Source organism: Vidua chalybeata, chromosome 12, assembly GCF_026979565.1.
Source record: "Vidua chalybeata isolate OUT-0048 chromosome 12, bVidCha1 merged haplotype, whole genome shotgun sequence".
NCBI classification, from domain to species: Eukaryota; Metazoa; Chordata; class Aves; order Passeriformes; family Viduidae; genus Vidua; species Vidua chalybeata.
The window spans coordinates 8,457,117-8,469,324 of NC_071541.1; the positions used below are offsets into that span (position 1 = coordinate 8,457,117).

Consider the following 12,208-nt stretch of genomic DNA (forward strand, 5'->3'; position numbering starts at 1 on the left):
ATAACTAATATTTAGTAATTACTTATTCCCTCATTATAGGTCCTGAATCATGAGCTAGAATATAGCTTCATAATGATCACATTAGTTTTTGAATATGATGGTGCTGCAGCCTTAATTAAGACCAAATGCTGAGGCATTTTCTCACAATATTCTCAGGTGGAGGGGTTGGATCATGAGCTCACTTTCTCTGTTTAAAATGAGGCATTGCAATGGCATGTTACAATGGCATGTTGCAATTCCAGCAGGGTTATTTTGGTAAATTGAATTTTTCTGGTGGTGTAGGTCATTTGGACAAGACTTGTAGCTGCTGAGCAGCTTTGCATGAACATATCAGTTGCTATGACAAATGCCATTGCTCCAATATTTAGGCCAAAACCTGCTTTTTGACTGTTGCAGCCCAAATGTTGTTTGGTCTCTGCTGTCAGCTTTGGGTGTGGCTATTTATTTCAGTTGTCTTGTACATTTATAATTGCTAGAGGGGCATTGATAGCTTCATGTGATTGTGACCAGTTTTGCCATCCATTTGGAAAAAGGATATATCAACTGGAGCAATAAAGATGTAGTTCTTGGCTGGAATGGGTTGCTGTACAGCAGGATTTCTTTACAGGATCTCAGAGCATCCCAGCAGTTACAGATGACATCCTTCTATTTTGGGACTTTGGCATTTCTGTGTTGGTCACTGGTTATTTATTGCTTTTGGGTCTTCCAAGATCAGAAGCTTGGTGTGACTCTAAGAATGTGATCATGATTCCTGTTACAAATGTAAGTTTAGATCTTGAGTAAATTTCCACCAAATGAGACTTGGATCAGAGGTGGTTTCTGAGCCACAAACTCTCCCACAGCTGCTCTCACTGTGGTTCCACTTAGGTACCTGCTACTGCCCGAGGCTGTCCCCGAGGCCAGGAGCCAGCAGAAAAGGACAAATCCTGCAGTAAAATACCACTTGCTATGAGGAACTGAGCTTTTAGTTGACCTACTTGACATACCCTAAAGGCATTTAAAGGGAATATCAAACATATGAAAGACTTGTTTAAATGAAAAGTGAGCAGTTCTGAATTTCGCATTTCCCCGCTGTGGCCCTGTGTCTTGTGGAGTCACTGTACTTTGTGTAGCAGGACTTTGTACTTTGCTGTGCTATCTAGCAAGATTCAGACTATAAGCCATATCTATATTTAAATTAGATTTATTGATTTTAAAAGTAAAATAATGTTTATTGTTCATTTCTTGGAACTATTGCATGTTTCATTGACATGAAAAGTTATTTTAAGTCATTTCAGTGGGGTGGGAAGATCAAGTAGAATAAAAACCCCTCTGTATAAAAGCTGCAATGTGGTCTTCAAAGAGTGCACTTATCATAGTGTGGAGAGATCCATGTCAAAGATTTGCAGTGATTGCTCTTTGTTCTAGTGGAACCACTAGTTCTCTGATATATTGCACAAATCTGATCTTATGCATTAGTGAAAACATGTACTGAGCTGCCTTATCAAGTTCAAATTATTTAGATAATTTGTCTTAATGGTTTTTTTTATTAATGCTAATATGTGGCAGAGCAATATATTAAAAAAAGTTGTATGTGGGTTTAATAGTCTGAAGCAATTGTTAAGTTTTTATTGTAACTTTATGGCATTTGCATTGGTTCTTAATGATCTTTATTGTTCAGAGCTATGTTTTTTTCCCAAACTAGGAAACACTGTGATGTACTGCTATTTCCCATATTGTACCAAGGCACTCCTCTAACATATATTTAAATACAATTCTACGTGTAAAATCCATTAAAGAGTTCTCCTTTACCTTTTCCTATTATGAGATACTTACTCTTAATCCAAACACCTCTACAGATTTCCTCCCTAAAGTGAGTCACTCCATCTTATTGAATAAAGCTTGTCTGGGCTGGGGGAAATGTCAGGTTTTGCATTGCTACAGGTTTATGGATGTCCTTATTCTGTGGGTTTACTGGTGCCTTGACATATTGTTGTAATGAAGCAAAATATGCATTTGATTAATTTTTAAAGGCTTTTTTGATGCCCTCTGTGTGTAAGTGTGTGCGCTATTTCAGTGTTCTCTTCCTTCTTAACTCCTCCTACAGGCAGCATCTGCAAAACCATTATTGTTTTCCTCACATAGAGAAATTGCTCCCATAGCCTTCAAAATTTGAAGAATCGTTCAAGGGCAGAAAAAAGATAAATGACTGGCAGTTGTTTTTCAGTTATATTAATTTTATTAGTCATGCATTCTCCTGTGTTTTTTCAGAGCTCTGGGACTTTTTTCTCTAAGCAATTAGAGCTTTTGAACAAAGAAAACTTCTGCTTAGATGCAATGATGAATTTAATACCCCTGCCCACACTCCTCAGCTGAATCTGGGGACATTGTGGTGAGTTTTAATACCTGAAGCTTTGTCTGTGTGATTCTCTCTGCTTGGGGCACTCGATGCAAATTCATGTAAAACAGTGTAAGGAAATAATAATCCCTCCCGCTGCCCCCCATGGCGCGTTATTTCTGCATTCCCATCAGCTTATGGGTGTGCAGAAGGGTTCTTTCATACAGACACATGAAATAGTTGGAAACAATCATTTATTACAATTTTCTGCAGCTGGTTCTTCCGGCCCCTGAGCTCCCAGCACCCACCCCAAGGCACTGTCCTCCCTGCTCAGTGAGGGCTGGGCTGGCCCCTGAGCAGCCTCCTGATGGACACCTCCCATGTCCATCGAGTCCTTCCCGCTGGTACCAAGAGATGGTGGCCGTGTCTAATCTGCATTAATCCTAAAATGAGCACAGCCCCCATTTCCAAGGCAGGAGTCCCTGTTGGGGGTTGCTCTGTGAGGCTGTTGTCCTTTAAATTACTTACCTAAGTTTATGAAATGAATGCAGGAATATTAAATCTCTGCATTGTCTCTATAGTTTGGGATAGTTTTTTAAATGAAAACCAATTAGTCAAAACCAAAATATTAATGAAAAAGCAGTTTTTGAGGTGTTTCCCAAAATTAAATAATTAAGGAAAATTTTTGCTATTAACTAAAGTAATTTTTATGTAAAAAACTAGAATGCTAAAAATAGATACTTAAGACTTCTTAAACTTTTGGAGATTTTATTAAATTCTACTCTTCATCATTAAAATATGTCTTTGGTTGGTTTTGTGGGGGGTTTTGGATTTGTTGTTGTTTTTTCAGATGTTGACTCTTGCACTCCCTCTTGTGAGAGGGAAGACTGTTTAAAGAAAGAGGAAATGTTTCTATTCTAATGTGAGCTATGAATTCCTGACTGTGTGAAAATAAATAATTTTCCTAAGTTAAAAAATTTTGTAACAAATGGTATAGAAAGCTAACAATATTGGTGGAACCCAGGAGCTTCATAAAGTAGCAATTACCCTTTCACTTTTAGATATTTTGCCTTTTTCCCCTTGTATTTTGTGCTTTTAAAGTCTCACATATTAAGAAAACCTGTCAATGTTTTTAAGTGGTTCCTTAAAAAGACAAAGAGAAAAAAAAGAACTTTATTCCTATTGTTAGAGTGTCAGTACCTGGAGAGCCTTTAATTTTTTCCTTTTTAAAGCTTTGAATTGTTCTGTTTGAAGTTCAAATTCAGGAATAAAACAAGAGTCAAAACTGAAAGTATGTTTCTATATAGCAAATTAATGGACTTAACCAGGAAAAAGCTGTGTTCAGCTCTAAAGCTTGTCACATAAAAGGAGTTTCAACCTCTTTGGGGTTTCTTTTTCTCGGTTTTCTTTCTTTTTCTGACCCCCCCCAACGGCCATTTTTCCAACATTTCAGAACTACAGAACGTGTGTACCTTGATAGTTATGTGTGAAAATTTATAATAGGCACTTTGTGGGGTTGAGTGGAGTTCCATTGAAGCGAACAGAGAGCTTGGCCTAGGCCTTAAATACACAATTACAATAATTTAAGCTTCTAAGTCAAAATCCATATAAAGCAAATAAAAATTACTGCTGAGCCTTTGAATTTCAGCCTTCACTCTGTATGTGTTAGTAGAAGAAAAATTATATTTGAAGTGGTCACCATGCAGATGTTGGCCAGGAGTTTTGATTTTCTTGTAGAATTTGGTTCTTCTCTCTCTGATCAGCTCAAAGCCAGCGTGCAGTTAGCAGGTGCCCACTTTTCAGCCATGCCCCAAAATCCCCAGGGTGAGCACATCCTTCAATCCACAAATCCAAGGGGGATTTTTCCAACACAGACTGATTTGTGTATGCATATTTAGGTGTTAGAGAGAAAAGTAAGGCTGTTGAGAGACTTCTGCAGATCTAGAGAGAGAAACAGTTGTTACAGATTGTAATAAGGTGTAAAGGTTCTTCACTCCCTAAAATGGAGAAGCTGACATACTAAATTGCATGTGCTCTAGTGATGTGGACTGGCTCAGAGAACTTGAAGGAAATAACAGCTGTGCACATCAAAGCTTAAAAATAGAAACTTCATCAGTCAATAGTAGCTCAGAATGAATGAAGAAATAAAAAATTATTAATTATAGTGTTTGGAGAAAGGAAAGATAAAGTTCAAACTTTCTGAAGGCAGAATGCTGTCAGCAGTGCTGCAGCACGTCTGTGCTGGGTAGCAGCCCCTTGTCCTGCTGAGCCACTCTGTTAAAGGGGGGCTCCTGTCCAAACACAGGCACCCACGGCCATTTCAGATACCCCAAGATGACTCAGGCTTCCCACCTGACTGGCAGTTATGATGTAGGGCATATGGGACACTCCTGCCCTTCTGGAGTGGCAGCTGGATGCCCTGAGGCATCTCAGACGGCAATGAATGCTTCAGTCTAAGGAGGGATTGCACATAAACATAACTACAGACTCACTTTCTCTCACATTTTTAATACATAGTCACCTGAAGTGGTTTCATAGCAGGGTTTGCAGTGGGTTATTGTAGAAAGTAATGAACAGTTTATTTAATTTTAAACTTAATAAGAATTCTGAGGTGAATAGAGGAGGTGAACATCTTAAAATTCGACCAGATGCACAATTAAAAACTATCCTGGCATCAAACATTTTAGTTAAAAACTATTATTTAAAGTTGCAGTGGATGGTTGTTTTCCTTATGACCTCAAATTCATGAATTCATTCTAACATTTTTCTTTTAATATATTCATAGTTAAATATAACTTGAATGTTGTCCTAATTACATTCTCATGTTAATTTAGCTCTGATTCAGAATTTCTATCATTATTCTTTGTAGAATTATTTTGAAATTATGGAAAGTTCAGAAAAGATGCTCCATTCTGTGATTGTGCCTTTGAATTATTTATCAAATTCAAAGACAGAAATATAGCTAAAATCTAGTCTAAGCAGATAAGACAGATGATGTGTGGAAGAGGAGAGACAAGGAGAGATACAGAGAACTTGCAAAATGAAGAGAAAACCTGTCCTGTCTTGGTCAGAACCAGCCCTCACTCCCTCTGCGATGTGCCCTGGAAACAAAAGCTTTCCCAAGAACTCTTTTACTCACATCTCCCACAACTCATTGCAGTGGCAAACACTACAGTGCTAACATCAGATTGTAGAAACCATCATTAATGCAAAAATTGTGGCTGTGGCCCTGAGCTAGGTGGAGAACAAACAATTGCTGGTGATGCGTGCGAGAGTCTGAGAGGATGAGACGCTGCTGGGGAAAATTTGAAAGAAGAAAAGGAAACTTGTCTTAATGTAAGCAGTGGTTTTGCTAGAGGTAAGTGAGGGGAAATTCTTCATTTATAAATGGTTCATTGAGCCATGATAATAAAGCAGTGCTGCAGAAGAAGGATAATTATCTACTTAAGTATCAGATGCCCTACGGGTACAAGCTTCCCTTCTCTCCTTTGGAAAAATGAACTCAGATTAAACGAATGTCCTTTTTCCTGTTTTAGTGTTGACATGGATTTGCTTTTTATGAGTAAAATTAATTAGTTTTTCTATTCCTTTATTCCTGGTATGGAAATCAGGTCTGCCAATCAACTTTGCAGCTCTTCCCTTGGGCCACAAGTTTAGCCAATAGCATCGTTTATGGATGTGCTCTGTGCAATGCACTAGGAAGACACAAATTAATTACAAGGGGTTTACTATGCCTGGTAATTTACCAAGGGACACAACATTGCAGAACTGAACCCCCACAAAACTAGGGGTTTTGTGTCCATCCAGGATTGTTTTGTTTCCAAGTACCTGCTTTCTAAATATATTTTTCTCCTTTCTTAAATGTTAATAACATAAGCTGCAACAAGCAAAAAGGAGAATAGTGGTGGCATAGCTGATTCTGTGCAAAAAAGCCCTGAGAGACAGATTTTCAAAGCAGATTAGCACCCACAGCTGGGACCAGTCTTCTCCTGTTCTTTTGGGAGCTGCTACAGGTAGAGCTTGCTCAATTCTGCTCACACTATAGCAAATATCCATTACAGACTTGTCTGTTCTCATCTGGATTTAGACAAATGATCAAAACCTGCCACTACATCCTTGCTTTGAGAAAATGTCTGGTTTTCTGTCCTGTCAGAATGATAAGTGTGATTCTTATAATATAACCTTGGTGTATGTAAACATGTTGTCTCTGTGCTTATGGAAATAATTGATCTTTCACATGTATTAATCTCTCCTTGTTTCAAATGTCTCACGTGGTTCTTGACAATCAGGTTGATGTAACCTTTTTGTGAACCTGTTAACTGCAGAGCAGCTCCTAGTTACCTTTCCTGGATTATAGAGAATATTCCTGAACACCTGCAGGCTTCAAGATGCAGTAAAAATAAAGATGACTGTAATACAATGGCATGGAACTTAATTTTCTTCAAATAGTCCTTAGAACACTTATTTTAATACTGGAAAAAATAATTTTCGTAGCCTTTGGTCATGAAAGTTCAAGTGGTGTTAAAGGTTACTTTAAGGTCTTCATTCTGCAAATTCTATTCTGTAAGTCAGCAAAGAATCCTGTCTGCAGGGAATTGAAATGAGAATCAAGTACTTGCTTGTTGGATCTACACAACTGAGGCTCCACTAAGAATTCTGGACCATATTAATAATGTTGTATAATTGACTTTCAAGTGAGAAATCATAGCAATTATTAATTACTGAGACTGTAAGCAGCATCTGTGTACTTCCATTATTTACTTTATAGCTTCATTTCACTGACTCTCAAATCGTAGTCACCAAGGTAGAATTAAATCAAAGTATATTTACAGGGTTGTGAACACTGTGCTTAAAATTATCTTAATTATCTTAATGTATTTTTAAAAACACATTATAGTTACAGCAGGTGAGCATTCCTTGTAAATTGTAAATAATGTATAGAAATAAGTGATCTGCTACGATCAGCATAGTGCCAGCTTGTCATATTTAGGTGCCTAAAATTAGAAGTGTAAGATAAAGATTTTCAAAAATATATATCACATATGGGGAAAAGCATTGTAAACTGCTGTCTCAGACAACACATCCAAAGCCCTCTTAAATTTCTTTGGCCTTCCCCCATTGTTAATCACAGAAGAAAATGTCTCTGACTTTCACAGGAGATAAATACCAGCATTTCTCCATTGAGACGGTAAATTTGAGTCTGTGAAAAATTTGCTTTTCCTTAAATGTCTCAGTATAGCACAAAAGCCTTAGTAATTTTGCTCATATCTGAGGGGTTTGAGGAAAAGAATTCTGAACAAAGCATCATCTAATTCCCTGTAATTAGCCCTATGTGTTTGGTGCTCTTGCTGTTTCACCAGAGAGGAAGAGCTCAGGCGATTCAAGGGTGATCAGAACCAGGGTACAGGCTGGGGATTGAGCGTGTTCTGGAGCACTCAGATTTGTGTTTGTGCCTTCACACTGCCACCTTCAGATGTCCTTGTTTGTCCCCTGCGGCCGGTGGAGCGTTTCCGTGACCTGTGTCCCGAGGAAGTGGCTGATTTGTTTCGTACGGCGCAAAGGGTCGGCAATGTGGTGGAGAAACATTTCTGTGGCACTTCGCTCACCTTTTCCATCCAGGTTTGTAAACCAGTCAGCCAAGAAAGGTTTAATGGTTTGTTTTATCAAGATTTCACCCTTTTCCCCTTGTCCAATCACAAAAGGACATTGGAATTTCAAGGGGCAATAACTGCAAAATAACATAATAACAAACAAGAAGCCAAATAACTGCATTGCAGTCTTCCAGATTTGCCATTGAGAAATCTAAAGAGGCAACAAGTGGGAAAGCGTGGTTAATTAATGACTGCAAAACCTTGGATAAAGCCAGCAAACACTCTCAAATGCTCTGCTTGTTTGTGAGTATTTCAGGAAATATTCTTCCTTCAAAGTGTTTGCAGGGTTGACCTCTCAAGAAGGCAGCCACAGCCCCTGTTCCACACATAACCCACTGCATATACTTGAGATAAGTGATCCCTCCTCACAGCTATTTATATGCAGGCAGAGAGCTGTAGCCATGTAAATACATTATAAATTCTGACCTTTCAGTTGTTTGTGCTGGGTGTTTTTATACCAAAAATGAACTCTGTTTAAAGCAAACCAGGAGACTAAGCCCATTCATTAGAATCAGAATTTAAGCAAGCATAGTTTGATTAAATTCTTACTTCCACGTGTGATTTTATGTTCACAAGGATCAGAAATCTATTGCTAGCTATTGAAAAATATAATCTGAAAAAATGAAAAATAGAAACTGTTGTTTTTGTGATGTGAGATAGTTTCCCTCTTTGCTGGGGTCTGATATGGAAAGGAGCTTTGTCCAAAAACTTAGTGTTGAATGGTCCTCAGGAAAAATATGCTAATTTAACAGACAGTGTAATTGATGTAAATGATTATTAAGATTTCCGAAGTCCTGTGTGATCCTTGTTAAATCCTCTAACCTGAGACTTTTCCCTTTGCTTACAGGATGGCCCTGAAGCTGGACAAACAGTGAAGGTGAGTGCTTATTATGCAGAATCCAAATTAAGACACAATTTTAAGAACTAATAAAAGATCAAAGCTTGTCATCTGCAGTGCATTGCTGTATTGATACTTTATCCTTGAGATCAAAAAGTCCCAGGTGTACAATAGCAGTAAATACTTTTTATTGAAATTGCACAAGATAATGTTTACACATTTTCTTCCTGGACAAAAATTTTCAATCAAGAAAATATCTTTTCTAAGCTGCTGGGTGTATTTATGCAAGGAAAGCCTCATGAAAGAGGCATCTGGTTTAGTTTTTTTGTTTGTTTTATGGAGAAAATATTGCCCTTCCATTCATGATCTCTTTGTTTTTCTGTTTATTGCCTAATGAGTTGTAGCTAATTGTAGGAACAGTTAAACTGAACCACATTATGAAAATATACCTTTTGTCTATGCTTTCTCTCAGCGTATTTATATCACATTCTTGTTACTGAAGTTCAAATGTAATGGGCCCAGTGAAGCTAAAAACCAGATTTTAAGTGTACTTCCAAAAAAAAAAAAAAGGTGGGAGGGTGGAAGGGAAGAGAAGGATTTATGATTATATTCTCCACTTGAGTAATAACACAGATAACATCCAAGACCTCTCCAGCCATGTTTCACTGCCTCATAATGCAAATGCAATTGCATGTGTAGTTAGATGATATGCCTCAACATTAGATAAAGACTATTTTTTACGTTTGGAATCAGAGGAAAGTCAAATATGGCTATGGGTTAGCACTTTGTAAAATCAAATTAGATGTCTCAGAGAACCTGTTTGAGTTGATTAAGATAGCTGTAACAACCAAATGATGGTGGATAGGAACATTTTACTTTTTTTTTCAATTTGCTGAATTGACCTTATTTTTCCTTCTGCCTTTTGCTGCCGGCTTTGAATATTTAACAGAGAGGTAATAGGGAGAGAGAAGAAGAAATTAGAATATCATCAAGCTTGGGATGTGATGAAGGAATGTAACATGATTTATTTCTGTACTATGACAAAACAGATTCCTTGACTCATGACTTTGAGTGTATTGGGTGGGTTTCACTGGCAGTGTCTGTTGATAGGAGAAATAATAAGTTACAATACTTTTGAAGTAAATTTTGTTATTATCACCAGTATGATTTATGAAGAAAACCTGAGGATTTATTTTAATAACTTGGACAAGTGTTTTGCTCTCTGGTAAGAAAAGGTGTATAGGAATGGTTATATGTGAGAAGAATAATTTATATGAGCAAGCAAAGGAAGATGTAAAAATTCTCATCTTCTGTGATTGTCAACAGTAACAAATGCTTATGTAGGCCTTAAAAAGGCAGGAAGTTCTGTATTGCTTTGGGTTTGTGCTGGAAACAAAGAGCATTAAGTATTTATTGCAAAATGGCAGCCACCCTTCATGCCTCCTTCTCACACTTTTAATAAACACTGAGATGAAAATGACCCGTTCTTACAACTGTGAACCCCTAGACTTTGCAATAATGACTGTGTATTCATAAATCAGAGGTTATCAGTTTACATTTCTCTACTTTTCTGTATCATTGCGCAACACTGTAATTTATCATCATCGCTTTGGGATGTTTATCATCCAAAAATGCCAACAACTATTTTCTTCAGAGAATTTAGAGCTTTCAAAACTTCAATCAGGAGAGAAATTACTGTGATCAAGATCTTCTTTTAAGTGAACAATAGGGTGGGTACATAAATAGCTGATTTCATTTAAACTTTTCTGAATCACAAAGCTTGAAAAAACACCTGTGTGACCTACAAATAATTTATGAACCTTAAATTCAATGTGTCATGTTTCTGGATGTGGATTTATTTGTTTTTTTTTCATGTATGAGAATCCACAATAATCCAGTCTCCTCTGAGGGAGCTTTTAATTAAAATTTCTGGAACAGCCCAAACATTAGAAAAACATTCTAAAAGTAAAAATAGCAAAACATCACAATAAATATCCAAGGGAGTTTGTGGAGACTGTTTAAGTAGGGTAGGCAAGCGTATCTCAGGAGCTAATTAGGTGTAGCTCATTTTGCTTTGAATGGGGTTACATACCAGATTGTTTCAAGAGTCTTTTCCAGTTGTATTTTGTATAATTCTGTATACCTGTGTAAATATGTACTGTATGTGCTATGGAGGAGCAGAAATACCGGAAGCAGGAGAAGAGTATTGACTTTTCAATTGATGAATACAAAATTTTACTACAAAATGGGAAGAGCTATCAGCCTAGCTGAAGACAAAAACTGAGAAATTTAGTCTGAAAAAGATTAAGGAATTCTCCTTCTTTGTCCACAAGAAGAAATGGTAATCCATGTGCAAGAAAAATCTTGAACCTGAATACAGGTCTCAGGTGTTTCTTTGCAATGGAGATGCTGAAATTTATATGTGCAATGTATGCAACAGATTGGAAGATGACCCTTTGAGTGTGATTTTGGCTAGAAATGAGTGATAAGATTGTCTGCCAGTGTTATATGTCTCTTTTGGTGGTGTGAAAGCTGCTGGTGTGTGCATTTTGTGTTAAAGTCTTTCTAGGTACCTGATGGGATGCTGTTCATGATCTAATTGTAGTTTCATTATTGCTGTACTCTGTTCCTCCTTTGCATCTAAGGTAGCAGGACCTGCAGGTCAATGTTCTAGGGCAGCTTTTGGGCATTGCAAATTCCCTCTTTACTGTGGGTTTTCACTGGATGGGTCTTTGGAAGTAATTATACCTGACCCTCAGTTCACCAGTATTTATAAGAATGGATGGGTCTTTCCTCACCCTTTAGCAGCAGGAAATATACACATGGTAAAGAATTCTGAACCCTGTCCCAAGTCTCAGACTGTAAAATAATGCCATATATTGCTTCATAATATTTTGCATTGCTTTCCATCTATTGTACCTATTCCAGCCCTGTTTATGAGAGAAACAATTGTCCTTCTCCAAAGATGGTCACAGAATTGCACATTGTTCTATTGTGAGAGGTTCTTGAACCACTCACAACAGAGAAATTGAGCATCTCTGGCACCTGAACAGTGTGTCATCAAGCAAAACCATCTTTCAGCATTCAAGAGATTTTGAATACTTATTTCTTATTATTTGAGAAAGGGAGGAAATTGTGTTTAGGTCCTCCCTGAAAGACCGTTAATCTCTGCAATTTTGAGCTCTCTTTTTATCGGAGAACACAAAACCCATGGTGTCCTTGTGCCAGGAATAGAGGGTGCGTTTCATGCTGGTTCTGTTTGAGAATGCCTTAAATATCCAGGCAATTTCATGGATCAGGGAAATCAGCTCTGCATCTTAATGCAGGGCTCTTATTGCTATGTCAAGTGAGCGACGTTTCAAGATTTTCCTAGTATGTTTTATAGCCTTCTTTTCATCATCA

General features: G+C 37.5%; 1 protein-coding gene across 5 annotated transcripts in view; it reads left to right on the plus strand.

Annotated features, from left to right (window-relative positions):
* Positions 1–12,208, plus strand: part of FHIT (fragile histidine triad diadenosine triphosphatase) — a 524,049-nt gene that overhangs the window by 378,849 nt on the left and 132,992 nt on the right. For all 5 annotated transcript variants that reach the window (XM_053953734.1, XM_053953736.1, XM_053953735.1 and 2 more), the window contains 2 exons: positions 7,791–7,936; positions 8,816–8,845. In XM_053953734.1, the coding sequence (XP_053809709.1) occupies positions 7,791–7,936; positions 8,816–8,845 (176 nt within the window). The remainder of the gene's footprint in view (positions 1–7,790; positions 7,937–8,815; positions 8,846–12,208) is intronic.